The sequence below is a fragment of the Chelon labrosus genome, assembly GCF_963514085.1.
Source record: "Chelon labrosus genome assembly, chromosome: 9".
Taxonomy (NCBI): Eukaryota; Metazoa; Chordata; class Actinopteri; order Mugiliformes; family Mugilidae; genus Chelon; species Chelon labrosus.
The window spans coordinates 8,521,341-8,541,992 of NC_140359.1; the positions used below are offsets into that span (position 1 = coordinate 8,521,341).

The 20,652-nt window shown below is 41.5% G+C and overlaps 2 protein-coding genes across 5 annotated transcripts; one reads left to right on the forward strand and one right to left on the reverse strand.

Annotated features, from left to right (window-relative positions):
• The first annotated feature begins 307 nt into the window (after nucleotides 1-307).
• hps4 (HPS4 biogenesis of lysosomal organelles complex 3 subunit 2) lies at nucleotides 308-8,878 on the forward strand. 3 transcript variants are annotated; one of them, XR_014699225.1, is made up of 12 exons: nucleotides 308-736; nucleotides 1,073-1,163; nucleotides 1,276-1,632; nucleotides 1,967-2,083; nucleotides 2,504-2,598; nucleotides 2,687-2,759; nucleotides 3,368-3,492; nucleotides 3,593-4,286; nucleotides 4,423-4,549; nucleotides 4,867-4,978; nucleotides 5,265-8,089; nucleotides 8,197-8,878. XR_014699225.1 is itself a non-coding variant. In XM_084551103.1 (12 exons), exons 1-12 carry the CDS (start codon nucleotides 705-707, stop codon nucleotides 5,434-5,436), a joined length of 1,890 nt encoding a protein of 629 aa, XP_084407229.1. In that variant the 5' UTR covers nucleotides 310-704; the 3' UTR covers nucleotides 5,437-8,878. The 3 variants fall into 3 exon arrangements, 2 of the variants coding, with proteins under 2 accessions (XP_084407228.1, XP_084407229.1); XM_084551103.1 differs by having other exon boundaries at nucleotides 310-736; nucleotides 1,276-1,419; nucleotides 1,525-1,632; nucleotides 5,265-8,878; XM_084551102.1 differs by having other exon boundaries at nucleotides 5,265-8,878.
• A 295-nt stretch (nucleotides 8,879-9,173) lies between these two features.
• mlec (malectin) lies at nucleotides 9,174-18,528 on the reverse strand. Of its 2 annotated transcripts, XM_084551483.1 has the most exons (6): nucleotides 18,001-18,528; nucleotides 17,353-17,573; nucleotides 16,680-16,858; nucleotides 16,248-16,424; nucleotides 13,357-13,414; nucleotides 9,174-13,186 (listed from the first exon to the last, which is right to left on the reverse strand). In XM_084551483.1, exons 2-6 carry the CDS (start codon nucleotides 17,552-17,554, stop codon nucleotides 12,942-12,944), a joined length of 861 nt encoding a protein of 286 aa, XP_084407609.1. In that variant the 5' UTR covers nucleotides 17,555-17,573; nucleotides 18,001-18,528; the 3' UTR covers nucleotides 9,174-12,941. The 2 variants fall into 2 exon arrangements, with proteins under 2 accessions (XP_084407609.1, XP_084407608.1); XM_084551482.1 differs by lacking the exon at nucleotides 18,001-18,528 and having other exon boundaries at nucleotides 17,353-17,674.
• Between the last annotated feature and the right edge of the window lie 2,124 nt (nucleotides 18,529-20,652).

Genomic DNA, 20,652 nt, shown 5'->3' on the forward strand with positions numbered 1-20,652 from the left:
ACTGTTGCATTTGTTTTGCACTTATGTACTTAATAAATTGGCATGTGAGTTTATCTAGAGTATACTTCGAGTTGGTTGTTTCCATAATATATATTTCCACAACTTTTCAACTGTGAAAGCATCGATATTATAAAACAGAATCAGACGCCCAGAAGTTAATTACAGAAGTAACTACAAAATGCTGCGTTCACGGTAACCCAGAAATGCGAAACCTCATCACTGACCCTCTTTACCTAACTTAAAGTATGACAGTTACTTGGATTTTTTTTTTGACTATGTTATAGAGTTTACCGACACGATTTTTAATCTTATTTTGTATTTATTTGTTTCGTAACGCAAGCCTGAACTCTTCGTGGCAGTAAACAACAACAACAAAAAAGTTTCTTTATAACTCACAAGTTTGTCCCAGTTCGCCTGCCATGCTTTCACATGACTTCCACTGCGTGTGACTGACCTGCATTCCTCAAGTGGCACTAGCTACCACTAGCGATCTCTGTGGGAGTGATTCATCGTAATGGCGAGAAGAACATAAACAGTGGCTTCAAAACTCTGTTGCGATACGTGTCACCTGTTTCGTAGCGATTTGCGCGGAAGAATAGTAAGATCCGAGTCGGGTTAGCGCTTAAAATATTCAGTTCTGCCTTTTGTCAGAATACATCTTCGGGCTGCTGGAGTGGAAGTAGTACATGGATGCAAGATAACTGATGGCTGAGCTTATGCCGCCAGACTCAAGAAGGTAAGATTAACTGAAAGTTTGCTGAAAAGCTGCTGAAATCTTCTAGCAGCTACAGAAACAAGCTGATGTATTGACTCGACTCTTTTTAGCCTCTGTCAAATCCTGCAGCCCTTATGTTGAGATAAAACACATTGTTAGTGAAACACAAATATCTTTAGAGTAAAGGGACTATCATGCATAGCTTGATGGCTTCAGACCTCCACAACTACAACACACTGGAACCACAGCCATAGTGTTAGTCTTGACTCTCCTATCTAAACCCCATGCCAACAACTGTGCTTGCTTTTCATTCCCTTTTAAACAATGTAGACACTCAGTTGTGTTTTCATTTTGCAGGTGTAGTTATTTCTTCCTCTATGATGGCTCCAAGGTCAGAGGAGAGGGTGACCCTACAAGAGAGGGAATCTGCTACTTCTACCCTGAAGAGGTCTGACTCTCTCAAACAGCTGCGAGTTACAAAGTTTGGCTTGTGTGGACATACTTTTACAGTTTGCAGTGCCGTAACTGAAGTCGATTATCACTGCACTTATCTGTGTCAGACTCCTTTAGATAAGCAGGAGCTGCTCTGCGGCCAGCTCGTCGGTGTGAGCCGCTGCGTCTCCGAGCTTTCCTCCTCTCCTGTACGCGTGCTCAGGCTGCGCTGCAACAAGTTTGCCATTCGCATGAAGGATGACTTCTTCTGGGTGAGTGAGCTCGCAGGTGGTCCAGCAGCAAGTTCTCCAGGTATTTCCGACTTATGCTTTCGTGTTTCTTCCTTTCTTAATGTGAATATTTCTGTTTCCTGCCAGGCTCTGGGTTGCTCAGTGGAAGTCCCTACTGTCAGCGTCTGTGAGCTCCTGGATCAGCTCATAAACCTCTTTTGTTTCTACAACGGCTCTGTCCTCCAGAGCTATCAGGTGCTGCCCACAGTTTTCTACAGTAAACAGATGTCTAATACAGTAATAATTCTAGAGTAGTCTTGTATTTTGGAAGTCTGGTTTGTCCCATGTGGCCTGAAAGTCTCAGTTTTGAGGGAGATCAGTAACAAAGACACAGACAGATACAAGCCCAGGTAACGAAATCTAAAATTAAGAATTTCAATAAAGGTGGAATACAATAAATATTTAGTATCAACTGTTTTTAATTTAATTTCATACTATGTTGATTTTATATCTGTATGATAATAACTGAGGCCAATTTTTCATAGCTTGTCTCTGCTTTCTCTAATCTGGACTTCGCTTTACGCTGAAGATGAACAGTCAGGAAGCTCTGGCAGCGCGATGGGCGAGGTATCTCTCACACCTGCAGTCAGGCTCCTCAGAGCTGTATCACATCTTCAGCTGCTTGAGGACCATTGATTCAACCAACGTACGTACGAGCTGCTGTCAGAGTTCTGCTTTTAACCTGCAGTGGCTTTTCAGCTACTTCTGCTGCTGCATGTACTGTAGTCGTTTTCAAACAGGATATGACTATGTCACAATGCCCTGTGGTGTTGTTGAAATTCTGCTCTGTTTTCCTTGACAAACACACAGAGGCACATTTTTACATATTTATTGTATGCACAGAAAGCCTATGTAAGAACAAGTGTACAAAAAGTGTAAAGACTGTGATACTGTTGTGCACTTTGTGTAGCTTTTGCAAAACACAAGATGTAACATGCAAAGCCTTTCATAATACAATTAATGGAATAACATAAAAATATAATATTCTAATATTCACAAGACTAACAAATGCACCTTTATCACCTTTAAGCATTTTACTTGAAACTTGAACACTTCTGATTCTTAGGTTGACCCACTCCTCCTGCTCAAAGCTGCCCTCATTCTCCAGGCCTGCCAACGCTGCCCTCTAGTGCTCGCAGGCTGTATTCTCTTCAGAGGAAGGTGAGCTGGTATCAAGTGTGATGGTAATTTATTATTTTTTTAAACGACAGGCTCTAAAATCTAACTTTATTTTGTCTCGTCTCCAAAGAGTTGTGAGCACACAGATGCCTCCAGAGCTCACAATGAAGGTCATGGTTCATGAGAGTGAAACGTATACCAAGGTAGGACAAATATTTTCTTAGATCTTTCCAAGTGTCTTCAGACAATCAGCGTTCGTGTAGTAGTTCTGAATATAACACAGACACGCGCAGGATTAGTATCGCTGTCATGTCTGTGCATGAAATAGGAGGTGAGAATCAGTAGCTGCTTAGCTGACACTCAATATTAGGAAGGTGGTCATAATGTTATGCCTAATCAGTGTACCTCCTCTTAAAGTGATGAGTGGCTGCTTTGATTGACAGGCGGATGCTGTCTCAGGCTGCTTGCTTTCAGCCTAGGCATCAACCGCCTGCCTCCGCTCCACTTGCGTTCCTCTTCTTTGCTCATTTCTGAATGCGCTGGGAGTTGGGGTAGAGTCAGGCACTGCAAAGATGTCGAGGGCTGGAGCTTTACACTCAGCTTCAAACCCTCGCTTCACGAGTCCTATGGGTGATGTCCATTTTTATATAGTCAAGTGGTTTCCCCTGGTTTCTAGTCTTTATGCTATATGTTCACCTTACAGCATGAGAGTGGTACTGATCTTCTTGTCCAACTCTTGGCAGGAAAATCCATAAAACATAGAACTACTTTAACACAAAAAAGACAAGCCAGTGTTTAATTTTTGATTTAGGCCCAGAGGCTCAATGGACAGAGCACCTCCAGCCCATTTGGCAGTGCAGTCAGCTCCACAGCCGTGTTCCTGACCGTGTCTGAACTCCAGTACCTACAGTCTGCGCCTGTCGACAAAGAATTCAGGTACTGTCCTCCCTTCCTGATGTTTGGTTATTTCATTTTCAGAAGGTATTTATATTTTGACTTACACAGGCTTCTTAATTATTCTCACTTTTTCAAACAGTTGTCCTTCTAGTTCCCATTCTACTCCCCAAAAAAAAGCTCCCCCAAAGAAGACTCGCCTGTCAAGAACTTTATCTGACACACCCTCTTCCGAGTCAGAGCGTTCTGATTCAAGTTCCTCCCAGTCTCCTCAGAAACTGTCCTTCAGCCCTCAATTGTCAGAATCAGATACCTTTGTGTTTAGCCCAGCTCCATCTCAGAGTACTCCCAATTCACTCAACCCCTCACCACAGTCATTCAAGCCTTCTTTCTCAAATGGAAAACACTCTCAAGAAGCCGAGGAGGAAGCGCCGGAGAAGTCATATTATCACAGTTTTCACAGCAGTGAGTGTGGAGAGAGCCAGATACACACAGGAGACAGTTCAGTGTCTGAAGAAAACTCTTATCTAAACGGAGGTGGAGGAGATGGAGATGCAGCTTGTGAGACAGCGTTTAAGTTCAGACAGGCCGAGCCCAGGAATGAACAGTCACAAGATGATAAGGTGAAGGCTGGAGACAGACGAGTCTGTTGTGGAAGGGCTCAGGGGCACAAGGAAAAGATGAGAGATCCCCCTTCCCTTTCCAGTGCGTTTAACGACTTGGAGGAGAATCCACTGATCCCCATGACGCTGTACATGCACCGGGTTAAGGGCTTGGTGTTGGCTCTGCTGGTGGAGCCTCATTTCCTCAGTGACACGGCTTCTATGGAGGAAGTGGTGAGGAAAAAATATCCACTTTTTCAGTTTTTCTGCGACTGCAGTAGAATTAGAATTGCACCGTTTTGCATTTGTAATGCTAATATTAGGTGTGTCAAACTTGTGGGATTTTTTTTGTTTGTTTGTTTGTATCCAGTATCACAGCAGTCTGGCTTCACTCAATGGACTGGAGGCCCATCTAAGGAGCATCCCTCCAGGGGCCCCAGGTGCTCCAGGACCCTACATCTTTGCCCATTTTGACTGTATTCAGAGCACACTGACAAGTAGGGCCTCCATAATACTCTCCTTATCCTGTTGTATTCTCTCTGTGGTGCTTCCCATTCTTGTCTTTTTCTCTGCATCTTTTTTCATCACTGTTATTTCTAAAACATCTGTCTTCTCCAGCTTCCCATTCTCCACTTTTCTGCTAGAGTGAGTAGCCCTGGCATCTCTACTTGGGGATCTAGGTGGGGGGTTTGGTAGTTTATATTTGTCTTTGCATGAGCTAACTGCTAATTAGTAAGACTGTGATCAGCATTCCTTTGTGCAGTCGGCATGCCTGTCCAGGTTAATGTGCCGCTGTTATTGTTTGTCTCTGCAGCCAACCTGTCTGGCCGACCAGGGGGAGCCCCGGAGCATCCTTTTGTCAGGGCCACATCACTTCTTCACTCCCATTTCTGTAACACTGAAACTCTGCAGGAGGCTATTATCAGGTCAGCATGGCAGTGACGTGGTGGTGGTTGGGGGATTTCTTGTTGCTCTCAAGTAGAAGTTGGGGGTGGGGCATGGATTTGTCAGGTTATCATGTCTATCATCATATACAACTAATCCTAAATTCCCCCAACTTGCACAGATCCCACTCAAACAACTCACATTTTCCGGCAACGAAACTCTTTCCATTGTTTGTTGTTGGCCTCTTTATTATGTTATCGCTGTTCTCTGTTGCATGTCATTATTCTACAAGCTTGAAATGTAAATGCGTGTGACATCTCACCGCAGGAGTGCCGGTTCAGCTGTGTATGGAACCCGCAGTGTGGCCCAAGAGACTTACTTTCAGCAGCACGGGGGATCGCTGAGGAACTCAGGCATCCCTAACCACCAGGACAGCGCTTTCTCTCTGCCCAGCAAGGCCCGACACAGACTGCTGAAACACGGGGTTAACCTTCTATGACGGGAACAGCATCATGACGCCTGCTCTCAATGTTCTAGAGAAGTTGCCGTTAATAATCTAATGAACTGTCCTGTAAGTAAACCTAAAAACAAATTTTGAATCAGGACATTTTAGATTATGATCAAAAGCTTTATCTGTTTTGCAGCTCTTGGGGTCTACTTGCTCCGACAAGAGACTGTGTGTATGCATTTATGGCTCTCAAATGGTTTTTAATTTTGTATCATAAATATACATTTGCTTCGATGGAGAGAAATGGTCATTGAATGTGAGGTTTCGTAGGTTACGTTTAATATGAGTTTCAGTCAGAGGTTCATTTGTGTTAGTTAGAGCTCGATTTTATTTCTATGCTAAAAAAATGTCAGCTTTTGTATCGATAACTATTGTTTTTGACATATTTAGCTCGTGTTTACACACAGCACACAAGTTTGCAAGCTTTTCACTTTATTGGCACATTCCATTACCTTGTTTGCATTTTTAGAAATTCAGACTAAAGATAATAAATCTCTATTGTTTTTGTTTAAAATGATGCTTTGCTTCAACTGTGTTGGTTAATTAACTACCCCTTTAGATAATGTTTCAACTCATCTGTTTGTTAACAATTGTTATTTAACTATTAGATCTGTTTCTTTTTTTTTTTTTTGTCTTGTGCCATTTGTTTCTGAGTGTATTCAACATTTGCTGAGATGAGATTCACTTTGATATACTGCGTTTTAATTCTGGTGGAAATAAAATGAAGACAAGATCCAATGTTCACTGTTCACTGTTGTGAGCTACTTTGGTAAATTGTTGTTTAAAACCACAGGGGCTGGGTGACCCAGAGCCATCGGCCTGCATGTGACCCTGTAATCTGGCTTCCATTGTTAACGCCTTGTTTTAAAATGACCGAGCACACTAAGCTGTTTGAAAAGCCAAGCACATGCTTGTAAAATGTTATTTTTTTGTGTCCGAATGTTTCTGTACTATATGTGTTGTAAATAAGATCTTTCTTGATGACCCAAATATGGAGTGATTAGAGTCATTAGCTAAGTACCAGCTGAATTTGAATGGAAGGGGTAGGCGCTCTTTGGGGCGCCTCATTATGCAGGCGCATTAAAAGAAAGCAGTGGGGGTAAAATGGGTGGTTAAGGGCAGGGACAAAAAAAGAGGGGCAGGGACTGTGAGGATGGTCAGAATTCAAATTCTAAGTGGGAAGTTGTCCCCATTGTAAGCGGGCTATATAGCACGGATACCAAACTCGTCGATGTAAAGTTGGAGAGTTGGCATCGCAGAGTAGCTGCCTGATATTCCACCAGTGAAGGCCGGGATCTAGGATTTCACCATGGCCTCCTTAAATTGCATTTGGATTGCTTCGTTTCTCATCTTGATGATGACAGGTGACATTGGAGTTTTTGGTCGCGCAGTGGACACGCTGGGATTTGAGCCAACTTTACGCACGGATGTGTTGAGGCGATGGAGGCGCGCAGATACGCACCGAGAGAAGTGCGCGGAGCTGGAGGCGCCCTGGCTGGAGAACACACAACGCGCTCCTGTGGATAATGGAGCCGTGCTGCAGCTCCGTGTTCGGCCCTTTTCTCTTGGAGCATCGCGGGGTCTGGTTTTCCCTGGCAAGTCTCTATTCAGCTTTGTCCGACGGGTTTACCGTTGCTGTCAAGAAGGAGTAAACTGCAGGAGCGTTAAAGGGATTCAAGGTCGATTGAGAGGAGGTAAGATAGCATAAAACCAGCTAAAACACATGCCTAAGTTGAACTTCTTATGCTGTGAATATACCGTAAGAGATGCTCAGATAGCCCTGCTTGGCTGCAGAGCTCAATAAGGAGAAAGATTCACGAGTTTCTTCTAAATTAACTCAGTACAACATATAGACCCCCAATTTCATAGTCTCTACAAGTGAGCCCTAGGTCCATGAATACCAACCATTAACAGCGTTCCAACAGCACAAACCTCTAAAAGTGGTGATGAATTAATCAACTTGTTGCTTTTGTTCACATCTATGTTGAATTTATTTATTGAATCTGCCCATTAGATTTTGCATCAGCATATACCAAACAATAGCAACCTGTATGGTTGGTAACATGTTGTAACATGAAAAGATAAAACTAACCTTATCATCAAAGTTCATTTTGAGCCACGAATTAAACATAGCCTACATGGTGTTGAAAATATTGACACTGTGCACACTGACTGTCAATAAGCTGCTCTTTGAATTGTGGTTCCAGTGAAAGCTGAAAAGCAGTTTGTGGTATGTTAATGGCTTGATTAATGCAGCTGTATAGAGGACTGTGTTATCTGCATACAAATGAGCCTTAGCTGACTTAATGTCTCCTTCAAGAATTGTTGCAATATCCTGCTGACAGATTAACAAGGCATTAGCAGTGAAAACATCACCTCTGTGGTGGAGATCCTTCTCTGATCCCTGGGATTTATCAGCGCTGAGCTGCTCTGTGACAAGAAATGCTGCACTGTGACTCTGTCAGAGTCCTAATGGTTTTTTCTTCCCGTCTTCACCAGATGCAGACGTGGAGTTTGTCCTCACCAGGGACGTTTTGTCACTGACAGTTATGAAAGCTGAGCTTCACCTTCAACTTTCCAACCCGCAACATCTGGACATCCACCCCATGCTTCCATCTGTGGCAAAGCACAACCTTCCTACAAGGTATGGACTCAGTATGAGATTTACTTAATTTTCACATATTCTTTGTATTTTGTATCAGTAAAAGGCTCAGTTCTGGTTGTAACTCAGTTGTCCCTTTACTCCTTTAGGTACAGTCTGGGGTCACGGGGTGACATCATGGAGCTGAGAGTGGATCTGCTGTTCCTATTCCAGAATGTGCAAGAGGTGGCGGGTGGTGCCAGACGAGGCCCCAGCTTGCTAAACATGCGACGGGTGGTGTTTTCCTCCAGTGAGGATGCACCAGGCGATGAAGCGTCTTTAGGGTCTCTGCAGGACACCCACGGCTATGTGTGGGGGGCTGGGGTCACCACCGTGCTGCCTCCTCTGGACCTGGGCTTGGTTCTGAGCTGCAGTCAGGCCGGATCGGTGGTGCCTTGCGGCGCTGGCGGCGTTCACCTCTCTCACACCCCTTTCATAGCTCTGTACTACAGCTGAAGTTACAGTTTGACTCGACTGTGTCCTGAGAACACTGTGTCTGTTGAATCCCTTTCCTAACTGAAAAACAGTTTTCAAACTTAAAAGTAAATGATGCACTTCAATGTCAAATCTATTAATTTATAAATGTTCTGCAAACTATATATAAATATATATGTATATATGTAAATATGACATACTGTAAGTTTATAGTGTTATTCTTTGGCTATTAAAACTCAGATCCAACAATGGTTCATCAGAAAGATGTGTGCCCTCCTCAGTTATTAGAGGTGTTTCAGTCTACTTTGTTTAGCCGAGTTCCCCTTTTAGATACAAATTTAAGAAATGTGCTTCTATTTAAAGAGCGTTTCACAGTTGGTGGTAGACAGTAGGAAAAACAACACCTGGTCAAACAAAGGGCTTGTACATGTGCTGTGATCACGCCCAAACATAGCTGTTTGAGTTACATATTTGAGGTATTTTAACACTCATAGTTGCTAAATACTTCTCTTTTGATTCTGTGAAATTACAAGCAAAATACATGTCATAAGACAAATTCAATTCAGCACAAGACTTCCATTAACTACCAAATCTCCTCAAAAAGTGCTAAACTATCTCAGTGGTGTTGGAGTCAAATAACAGCATCAACACATTCTGATAAAATAGCACATTTATTAAAAAGAGACAGCATTTATCAGCATTTCCCCATTCTGCAGATATATGCCACATCTGAGTCAGAAGATAAGGGGTTTCAAATACATTTCTCAGTCCACCTGCTGCTGCCTAGAGTCCCCAGAAGAGCATTCATTTATCCAACACACGTGTTTGTATAACATGGGACTCCTATTAAGCACACACTCACTGTCTCACACATTCACGCTGTGTGATCGCTGGCAGACCTTTTGGTTCGTGGTCTGCCGCTTGGATGATGGAAAAGTTGGCTGTTCAAATTTGTCTCAGTTTAAGTTAAGCTCACGTGCTCAGTCGCTTTGGAAAAAAGAAATGTGGAAAAATAAAGGCAACAAGCCGAAAACCAAATGTACATGAATTACAGAGCAATTCAAATGAGCAGGAGAATAGTGGTGTCAACAAAGCTGATGACAAGTCATGTTTGTTTCCCTGGTTTATTCAATGGTTTACCAGGTGAAAAATAAAAACAATGAGACAAAGAACCGTTTAGCATCATGTAAGGACACGGTGTTAAAGAATTTCGATGGAATGACGGCAATTCTTTGGTTCTCATGTGGAAAACAAACAAAGAAAAAAAAACATATAGAGCTGATCTTCATCCCACTCCAGTTCTTCAGGGATAAATTGCGGACGTTAGTTTTTACACACTTTTCTTGCGAACATTTCCATTTGGTTTTGACTGGCTTTGCTCCTAGAAAGGTTGAGGTTAACAGCAGACACGGGACACACTAATTCTAATAACAGACGTGCCTGGAAGAGCCGTTTGTGTGGAATGAAAATCAAGCCCTGATTAACAAGTGTTTAACAAAAAGGGGAGGAGAAAAAAGAAAAGAAAAAGACAGGCCATTTTCATATAAGCCAACAAAAGAGCAACCTCAAGGCGAATTATGGTAAAGAATAATGTATTCAATAATTCAAGGCAACAAAGACAAACATACAACAAAATGACATTTTAAAATACATGAGGCAGTGCAAAATGTCACACCAATAAAATATCACGTTTTACAAACTCCAAATAAAACAGATCCTGAGGAAAAAAATCAAACAGATCCAAGCGTTTTATAAAATATCTCCAGCTCAACCCCACTCTGATTTAAATTATATATAATAGAATGGAAGATCCCATATTTTCAGACATTTCTTTTTTTTATTCGACTTTCTGACAGTCAGTTCCTCTGGCTGCCTGTTAAATTTCTTTTTATACTCTGTACCAACACTCATTCCTCCCCAGAAGAAAGGCCACAAAAGTCTCCTTCACAAGAAAAAGTAAAAACCTCACAAACACCTCAGCTACGACACAAAACGGATGAGAACAAAACTGCTGTCACACGATAAAAAAAAATGTGACCTTGTACCTTATATACACACGCGACTGTGTAGGCCTGCAGAGGAACAGAAAACGGTGACTTTGGTGCTGAACTAAAATGAACTTTTTGCATCTTTTCAGAGGGGTAAAAAAAAAAAGGTGCTTATGTCTTAAATATGAGTTGAGTTTACAGCATGAAAAAGTCACAAAAGAAAGTAACAAACAAACAACAAAAAAAAAAAAGAACTGCCAACATATGTTTTGATATTTTCTGGCACTAATTTCTTGCCCGCCGTCAGTTAAAATGGGAAGGAGAATCGAGGAGTGAGGAAGGATCCACCACACCTGAATTATTAATCGCTTTTCAAGTACTGCTTATGGCAACAGCATTACTGATGAGAGAAAGGAGGAGTAGGGGGCTGAGGATTTAAGACGCATTAGTGAAACAGGCAAAGCTACAAAATTGTCATTGGAGTAGAGCTAAGCACTTAAGGAAGGTAACTAGATACATAAATTGGAGGGCTCAAACAACTCAACCAGAACTGGAGAACAAAGCTGCTTTTTAGTCATCATAGAAAGCTAAATCATAGTCCAAAAGCTGAGAGTAAAACACAGACATAGCAGACTCTGATAAAATGGCCATGTAGGAAGGAAAAAAAAGATTACAAAAAAAGAAAAAGGTGCAAAGATTACATTTTGTCCCTGGTTTGCTAATTAAATTCAAGGACCAGAGGATGTAGCGTGATGGCGCTGAAAGGTCACAGTGAATCAACAAAATGGTACAGTCCACATTAAAATGTGTTAAGACAACAGAATGGAAAAGGATGACGGGACAATGTGAACATTTCAATAAATGTTGCTGCACTTAGAATCGCTGGTAAACATTTGATTTTCGACTTAAGCTAACGTTGTGCTTTCTCATCGCTCACTGCAGCTGAACAAACTTGTGGTACACACATGGAGCGACACGAAGGATGCACTGACTGGGACCGACTCTCATGAGTTTACATTAACACTGAGGTGCCCGTTCTCTCAGTTTAAGATCTGACGGAGGAGTAAAGTTTATGGACCGTCAGTCAATGCAGCATTCGTCTTTCTAAATCAGAAATTACAACCCTCCCTCAATGAGCAATGATGAAAGAGGGAAAAACTCCTCTACTAAATATCGTGAATTACTCTTCTCATCAATTTTAGATTAACCGTGTGATGTATGGCCTCAGAGGCGTAGAGAGAACTGAATTAGCAAGCCACTTGTCAAATTAAGCAGGCCAAAAATATTTCCATTTTCTAATAAAACAAGGAAAGGCATTCTTTGGGGAAACAAAAAAGGCAGGCATGCAGAATGAATGAATGGAGAGGAAAAGACAAAGATCACATAAAACAGCAACGTAATGATCCTGACTTAAGCGTTTCACAGCGTAAACTTTGCCTCTTGCTAAATAAAACTGTGGTGTCCCATACTGAAAGAAAACGACTGAAGGTATTTAAAAAAAAAAAAACAAACAAAAAAAAAAACATCCAACACGGCTTTCACCGTAGAGGAGGCTTTCTATGGCTCTGAATCAGCATTTGGTGGAACAATGCCAAAGATGTCTATTATGCATTACCACACACCACCAACAGATTTGTGAAATCCTACTTATATTTATGTAAAGGCAGGATGACTTAGACAGCAAATAAGCCCATCAGCTACAGAGCCGGTTTGTTTTATAATCTTATGGCAAGCAGATGATGGCACGTCAACAAAAGGACCAACTAGATCTGAATGGAAAGACACAATAATTTCTACACTGAGAAAAACAGAAGTCTCCGAAGGGGCAACTGTATTTCTATTGACCATCTATTTTACTTAATCAATTTCAAAGAAGCACCATTTCCAATTTGAAGGTAACATGTGTGACCAGATGCTGAGCAGGAGTGTTAAACAGAGTGTGTTTCCTTGCTACACCCAGTAGAAAAACTATGTTTTTATTTTACAAAATGGGCCCAGATCAATCACTCCTGAGCATCCCTTAGCTGCAGAAATGTGGTGTCAACCCATGAAGACTGGCGTCTGTAAATCCTGCCCAGCCTCTGAGTGGAAATGACTAACATTGTTCAAAAAGGTCAGCAGAGGTGGATGCGAAACACATTCACAAAGAAGCGCGCAGCACACACTTCCTACATCTGCTTTGCCTTCCACAATGGTACAACTCGACAGCAGTGTTTGCTTCATCTTGCTGTGGCTTTCCAAAGAGTTATTGTCCCTTTTTGTCCTCCGTCATCCTGATTTTCTCCAAGCCTTCAGCTCTATCCTGCGTGTATGCTTTTACCTGTGCTGCTGTTGCCACCTTGACCCCGCCCTACCCCTTTCTCCCCCACTCTCTCTTCATAGTCCCATGTCCATCATATTCTCCTGAAATCTCCTCCACGGCTAGTTTTAGCTCACAGCCGGCAGAGGCAGAACAGTGTGGGGATGAACACCCCGAACGCAACAAGGATGGGAAACATTAGGCTGCTGTTGTCAGCTGCGTATGGGTTTGGCGTTCGGGGGCCTGACTGGACCCTGTACTTGGAACCTGCTGTGACCTTTTTCTTCCCACCTTCCTCTCCTGCTTCAGTTTCGTCGTCATCGTCGTCATCATCGTCATGCTTTTCCAAGCCAGGGTGAGGCTGAAGTTTTGGTACATCTGTTGAGTAAGTGAGGATAGGTGAGGCTAGTCTAATACAGAAAACCTGACAGTTACAATAATGTCCAGTACTAATTTACTATAAAGGCAGCATCTACGTAGAACATGACATTGTAATCAACTTACTACACCTAGTTTTCCTGCAGAATGATGGACATCTCAAGACTCACCTTCTAATGTCCCCTTCATTACGTAGAGAGCACAGACCTTTGGGTTGTCATAATAACCCTGAAAAAAAAAAAAAAAAGAATAAATCAGTCAAACAAACGTGCCAAATATAAGCAAAAGAAAATGGAGCTCACCCCTGATATGCCCCACCATGCTCAAGCTGATACAAAAACGTTAAATGCCTTCCAGCTTATTTTGTTTGTCTTAAACTGATCACACTGTATGACAAGTTGAAAGAATTAATGCAGGCAGATTTCCGCTGTACAAATAACATTTTGCCATTTTAAGAATGGAGCATGTCCCACTTATTTTTTGAGAGAAATATCAAAGATGGCAAGTGATCTACAAAGGAAAAAAAAAATGAAGAAAGAGGTCACTGTAGAAACGTATTGAAGTATGCCACCATACAAATTTAGCCTACAGTAATCATGCTCCACAAACCTACTAGCAACCAACCAGCTTCCATTTATTAGAACTGTTTAAGGTTTGAAGGGACACCAACAGTGTCCGTAGAAAATGTTTCCTCTGGCCTGTAGCCAAATGTACAATATTGGTGAGTAGCTCTTGAACTAAAAAGCAGAATTTATGTCTGCGATATAATAATGCAATATGGGCTAAGATTAGATTAGATAACTCTAAATCAAAGTCACTCTGTGGAAATATTTATACTTACATTTTACCTTAGGCCGCTGTATAATGCATTACAATAGTTGCGGCAGGCATTTTGAAGAGTTTTGTAGCGGACAACTCGATTTTGATCTGGCTAAAAAGCTTCTCCACACTCACAGTTTTGCCATCAGTCAATAAAAAGCCATGCATATCACAATGGAGGCAGGGCATCATAAATCGCATACTGCTGCACTGACAGCAAGGAGGACAAAAAGGGAAATGCAATATATGCTGGGTTGTGGGAAGCGATACTGGACAATGGAAGGGGAACAGACATTTTGACTTGCCGCAGGAGGGAAAGCACAGATTAAAGATGGCTCATTTCTATCAAGTGTTCCAGTTAGCGACGACGGCGACCCATAAAGTTGAGGAACCACGAGCTTTCTATGTTACTTTAAAGCTACCAAACCAATACATCTAATCAAAACAGCACAACTCATTGGGGCATCAACACCACAGAACCCATTTCACAAAGACAGATTTTAGCACTGTTCACACAGGATTATGTCATGTGATTTAGAAATGTATCCATTACATCTGTGTTATATGTGGCGCATTCGCACGAGATAATCCAACTGTGTGCTTTACTAAATGTAAAAGACATCCTCAGGTACAATGTCAAGGCTCTAAATCTCGAGCGAGAAGAAGCAGAAAAAAAAGGCCCAAAACAAAACTCAATGAAAGAATAACTTTTGATTGCGGATTAGATTTAACTAACAGATTTGGAGATATGCGTCTGAAGGTATCAGTTGCACAAAGCCGTGTAGTTCTTGACTATCTTAATTAGGACCAATTACCTATGAATCCACAGTAAAATTAAGACTAAATGTACTACAGCTTCAAATACCTCTGATCATTCCATCAGAAACTCATCAGAGAGTAAATGGTCAAGGCAGAGTACGAATAACTCTAAAGAAAGTACAAGGAGGACCAGAGGAAAGCTTGAAGATACTACAGCAATTGAGCCGAAGATATATAGTGGGCAGGCAATCTATTTTGGGAGATAAATGGTGGGAAAGCTTGCAGGGTCAACAGTGACACCGCTATAAGCCTTCCTCTGCTTACAAAGTCAGGTGCTGGCACTGACAGCAGCCCTCTGACAGTCAGGAGAGTCGAAGGCTAATGATAGCCAAGAGGGAACCCAGAAAACATTTAGATGTTTCATTGTTACAGTTTTGGAAAGCTGATGTTAATACGGACAAGACTGTGAAATTGGCTCATGATAATGTATTTTCCTTATTCCTGGTAAACAACGATCATATCAATCATAATTCGAATTATGGGGTAAACAGCACAAAACAAACAAATGATTAACAGGTTGTATAGTGAGAGAACAAAGGTAAACTCCACAGAACATGACAGGTAAACAAATATGATAAAAGGCCAACCAGATTTAAGACTGTTGTTTGTCATATGCACAGCCCACACACTCTAACTGGGTGCAACACTTTCACACCAGGAGTTCATTATGCAAATGTATTTTCATTTTTACATGTGCTATATGCTACATGTCCCTTGTGGCCTTTTCTAGACAGGTTGTGATGGCAATTTTCCACAAGTTTGAAATCAATGACGTCATATTAAACAGAAACAAGAGGTTGTGTTTACTATTTGTTTTTTAATATATGAAATAAACTAGACTGAATATGTTAATGTAATGTTTAAGCTTTACAGGTGAGTCTGGAGGGTGGACAGAGCCCAGCTAACTGTTCTTCAAATTAAGATAAGTGTCGTTACTGTGGGAGGTAGCTTTATATTTAATAAACAAACAAGAAAAATGTCATCAATCTCTACATCTCTCAGCAAGAAAGTGAGAAATCATGTTTCTTAAAATGTCACATTTTTGCTTTAAATCCGGTCTCTTAAAGTTTCCAAAGTACTTATTTTTTAGGCCTATACTCCCTTGGATACTCCTCTACTAGCTGTATTCCCAACCCCCGTCTATCGTACATGGAAACCAATTGTCATTTTAAATTAACCACAACTAGTCCATAAAACAATAAATGACACAGCCAGAACTCCACTTACTGGGGCGAAGAGTCATTTTCCAACCTGTCTATCTATCTGTATCTGTATCATTAATCTAAGCTCTTGACACTAAAATAAAATGAGAATGAACGTAATAAAATCCAACCTTTGAAAAAAATGCCATCGCTGTCAGGCAAACTCAGCAATGTAAGTCCTTTCTCAGCAATTTCTCAGCTAATTCAAATGCACCACTCACCTTTACAAACTCCACAGTGAGCTTGCCGTTGAACGTGGACACTTCTCCTTGCACGCTCAGCTTGCCCCGTCTAATAGAGAAAGCCACTATCTCATCATGAGCGGTACTGTGACCCACTCGATCAAAAATATCCAGGTCTTTCACCACTACGTGGCCATTTAGACGGACGTCAAACACCTAGAAAACATATTCAGCAATGATTAACAGCTCAGACACACACACAGACTCACATGGATAGAGTGCACTGTGTAGACAACTCATGCAGTACTGTATAAACACGGGGAAATGTGTTTTGAAAGTGAAAATTACACAATATTAAGTTTTTGGAAATGAGCTGAAAGTAATGTGTTGAAACTTCCATTCAAACTGTATGAAACACATAAAGTACAATATAATATGATTAAAATACACCTGGTTCATTAATTGCCATACCTTTTGCTGTGACTGAGCAAAGTAAACCTCTGCATACTTCATAACTAGTATATAGTCTCCTTCCTCACGAATGGGAATATCATATCCAAAAGTGTCTTCATTGTAGCGCTCTGTCTGGTACAGGATCTGGTCTTCTGGACTGGAGCGCAGTATTGGCAGACGTACACCATAATCAGATGCTACAAAGAGAGAATAACATCAAGCTCTGTGTGCAATGTGCTCACAAGACCTCCTTAATTGCAGCAATACTAGAAAATGCAGGATTTAAGTCAAGGAAAGCACCATATTGCCCAACCCGTGACCTTTTCCTGCATTCAGTATAATACAGTGCTTTTCTGTCCCACAAACCAAGTTAACCACACTGTGTTCTCGCCGACTTGCAAGGACAGTATGCCTGCCTCAATAATGAAGCCAAGAATGACTCTCTGCAGTCAGTTTGATCATATTATCACCTGCTTCCGCTACACATTGAGAGGGGCGGGGCTGTAGCCCTCTATGCTGACTCCTCATTATTAGTTACTTGCGGAAGCCAGACCATGCAGAGGTTTTCTGCTGTAAATGTCTGTTGCTCCAGTTACCTTCACAATGTCACTCTCAGCAGCACCTTTACAGGTGAAGCCCAGCCAAGTCACGCACACATGTTAGCATTTAACTGCTCTTAACGTCGACTCACCTTTTCCAACTTTCCCTTCCAACGGGTCCTTTTTGAAGTGAATACCGTGCACGTCCACATGCGCTTCTCCCCCTGAATTTACAGCCCAGATAACCCGTTCAGCGAGGCTGGGGCCCCCGCCGTCCGCCCAACACTGTTCGGACAACAGCGACAGCACCGCTGCGACCAGCCCGGCGAGGAGCTGCGCCGTGACCCGTTGCATTGCCTCGCACCGCCTGGTCCTACACAGCAGACACCACAGACGGTCAACATTGGTATCTGCTTGCATGTGGCATGAACTCATTTGTTGTACGAAGTTAATACATTAACCCTCGTAAGGTTAGCTAGCGTAAGAAGCTAGCCAGCTCGTCTAGATGACATGAAACATGATATCTGTAAGTTAGCCAGTATGCTAACAGTACCAACACCGGCAGTAGCATTTACTTACAGCACGCAGATCCGAAAAATGTCAGAGAAATTAAAAACAAGTGTTGAAGGTCTACAAAATTATAACACACCGCCTCTGTAACAGCGAGGCAAGCAATGAAGGTTAAGGATAAATTCGCGGCGAGTTGGTTGGTTAGCTCGGATAGCTAGCTAACATACCTGTCTAACCAGAAATTCTTGGTCAATGAGAGCCGGGCTAACGTTAATGCAAATGTCTCTTACCGTCTCCTTCCACAAATATCTTCAACCTATCTATCGCCAATGTGTGAGCGTATCTTTGCCGATTAAATCTCACCAGGTGCTTAACATCTACACTGAAAGATAACTTTACTGTGTGCAGATATTCTCAGTAGCTGTTGGCCACAGCCTTCTACATTGACTTTCATTCAATGTGTGCATCCAAATTAACATCTGCTCTGCTTCCTAGCTACAGCGGCTGCCAGTTTGTAGGAGGCGGAACAGCTCTACCTAACCTTAGGCTTCCCATGAGCGACAGCTACTCTGTCGAATCACGTCTTTCCGGTAAGGTTTCCTGGATCATTACACATATTTCATGTAATAGACAAGTTGCACATTTGTTTCTTTTACATCAAACAAAACTAATTTGAATGCGTTTAATAATATATTAATGGTATGACTTTTGAGGGCTGTAAACAAATTACATTCATATTCCATTCTTGGCACACAGATTGGTTTACCCCGGTATTTCCACATCAAGTGTACGTCAATTCACCATACTATACCACTTAATATGATTACGTTTTTAGAATTTTTTAATTAGAAAGTAAATATAAGTTTGAACCTAGTGCAAAAATCTACTGAAATCCATTCTCACCGACAAAATTCCAAAGAAATTAGATTTATAGTGTTAATTTCCTGTGTTAATCAGTTGCTGTTTGCCCAATGTTGCTGTCATAGATCGTCTCATTTGACTGAGTCTCTCCAACACTACAAGAGGGCAGGCTGGTTATAACAGCAATTGACAAGAAAACTTGCAATTCTACCGACACTAGCAGTCAAGGGTAAGATATCTTAAACAGTGTAGTTTCGACACTTTTATTTAAGGGACTGGAATACTTCTCATACGCCTACTATAACACGTGTTCTTTAAGAAAATGTGACACCCCCGTTTTTCCGGTATGGTATGGTCCAATCCTCGTCCAATCAGAAGAGCCCAGCGCAGCGCACACTCGGAGCGTTTCGAGAGTTGACCAGAAAGGGATGAATGAAGATAGTTGCTATGGCAACAGCACTACGGATGACAGGTGTTTTATGATTGCCTTTTTACCTAACACTGCGTCGGCGAGCATACGCTGATACAGCCAGCGTATTCACAGTGGTCCGTAATAAAAATTAAGCCCAATATTGTTTGCTGCAGCTGGTGCCGTTGACCTGCTAAGTCGTAATGTTTCCACAAAGTACTTTGCATAAGCGTATGTGCAAACATTTGTTGCTGTCAGCTTGCTGCTGCGCACGCAACAGTTTCAGTTTCTCCACAAGACAAATGGGCAAGAAGCAGCTTGTAATAGTTCAGCTACGTGTGCTTCTGTGTCTGCCGCAATGTCCACAATGTCATTCTGGATGAAAATGTGTTCTGCACTAAACATTTCAGCATTAATGTCAGTGTGATCATTTTAACTAAAATCTTTTTATGAACTTTTTTTTTTCTCTTTACACTGTAACTAATGTCAAGCATGCTTGATGAAAAACAAATCTTCACTTAAAATTAAATTAGTCAAAGGTCACACAGGGTACAGCATATACTTTCAAGTTACCTACATACACTGTACTGAACTATTTTGTCTTCTTTGTGTTTTTGCATTTTCCCCATATGTTGTAAACACACTTTATGTAGAGGTGTCTTCTGGATTGTCCTGTTTTTGTAGGTTCATGTAGTGCCACTGTCCCGGAAGTACATTGTTTCATTTGACTTTGTTCTGCATCTGCTGCATAGGGCTGAAAAAACTTCTCGATCTCTTGAATTACTTATTATCATTTGGTGACTTGTGCAGTCAAAGTGGCATACTGCAGTGTTCCTGCAGCTAAAACATACTCGGTCTGCAGTGTCCACTGTCACATATGAATAATGGATATTTTAAGGAGGTTGTCCTTAAGACATCCAGAGACAGCTCCCAGTACCACACTAATATACTCATGATGACATTTTGACCCTATAGACAAACAGATAAAAGGAACACACCGAAATAATTAGTTGTCAGTGTATGTTTTCATTGGATGTCTAGATAACAAACAATTTTCCTAATATTCCTTGGCAACATTACCAAAATAAAGGTTCTCAAATACCTTTTAATTTTCTACAGTTAAGTATTTTTGTTTACTTTGTTAGACAAAACTGCAAATGTGCATACTGAATTTAATAAATGTGTCTCTTTGGCATGCATAAAAATTTCTTTGACAACACAGATGTGTGGAATGTCACCACGACTACAGTAATAATGACAATGACATACAATACAGGTACAACATAATCACGTCCACTGTATATACAGATCACATATGTATGATCTCAGAGAGGGAAAAATGGATTTTAAAAACAGCCATTACTCATTCCCAAAGACAGATGAAAGACTCTGGGAATTTAAATCTGTGAACAAGACTAAAAGTCCGGAGATGCTCCATTTTGCTTGCAAACTGCAGCCGACTACAGTCAGCAAACACTTTGGTTTTCTGGATTAAACCTTTGACAGACTGTATCATATTGCCAATACTATTTCAGCTCCCAAGTGAATAACATACATGAAAGGCATTTCAGAGTTCATTGTTCATTAGTGCCTGTGATTTTCCTGGTTGCATGTTAGACAGTGATGCTTTGTTCTCAGACTGGACTGACACAGTGATCAATCACAGATGGTC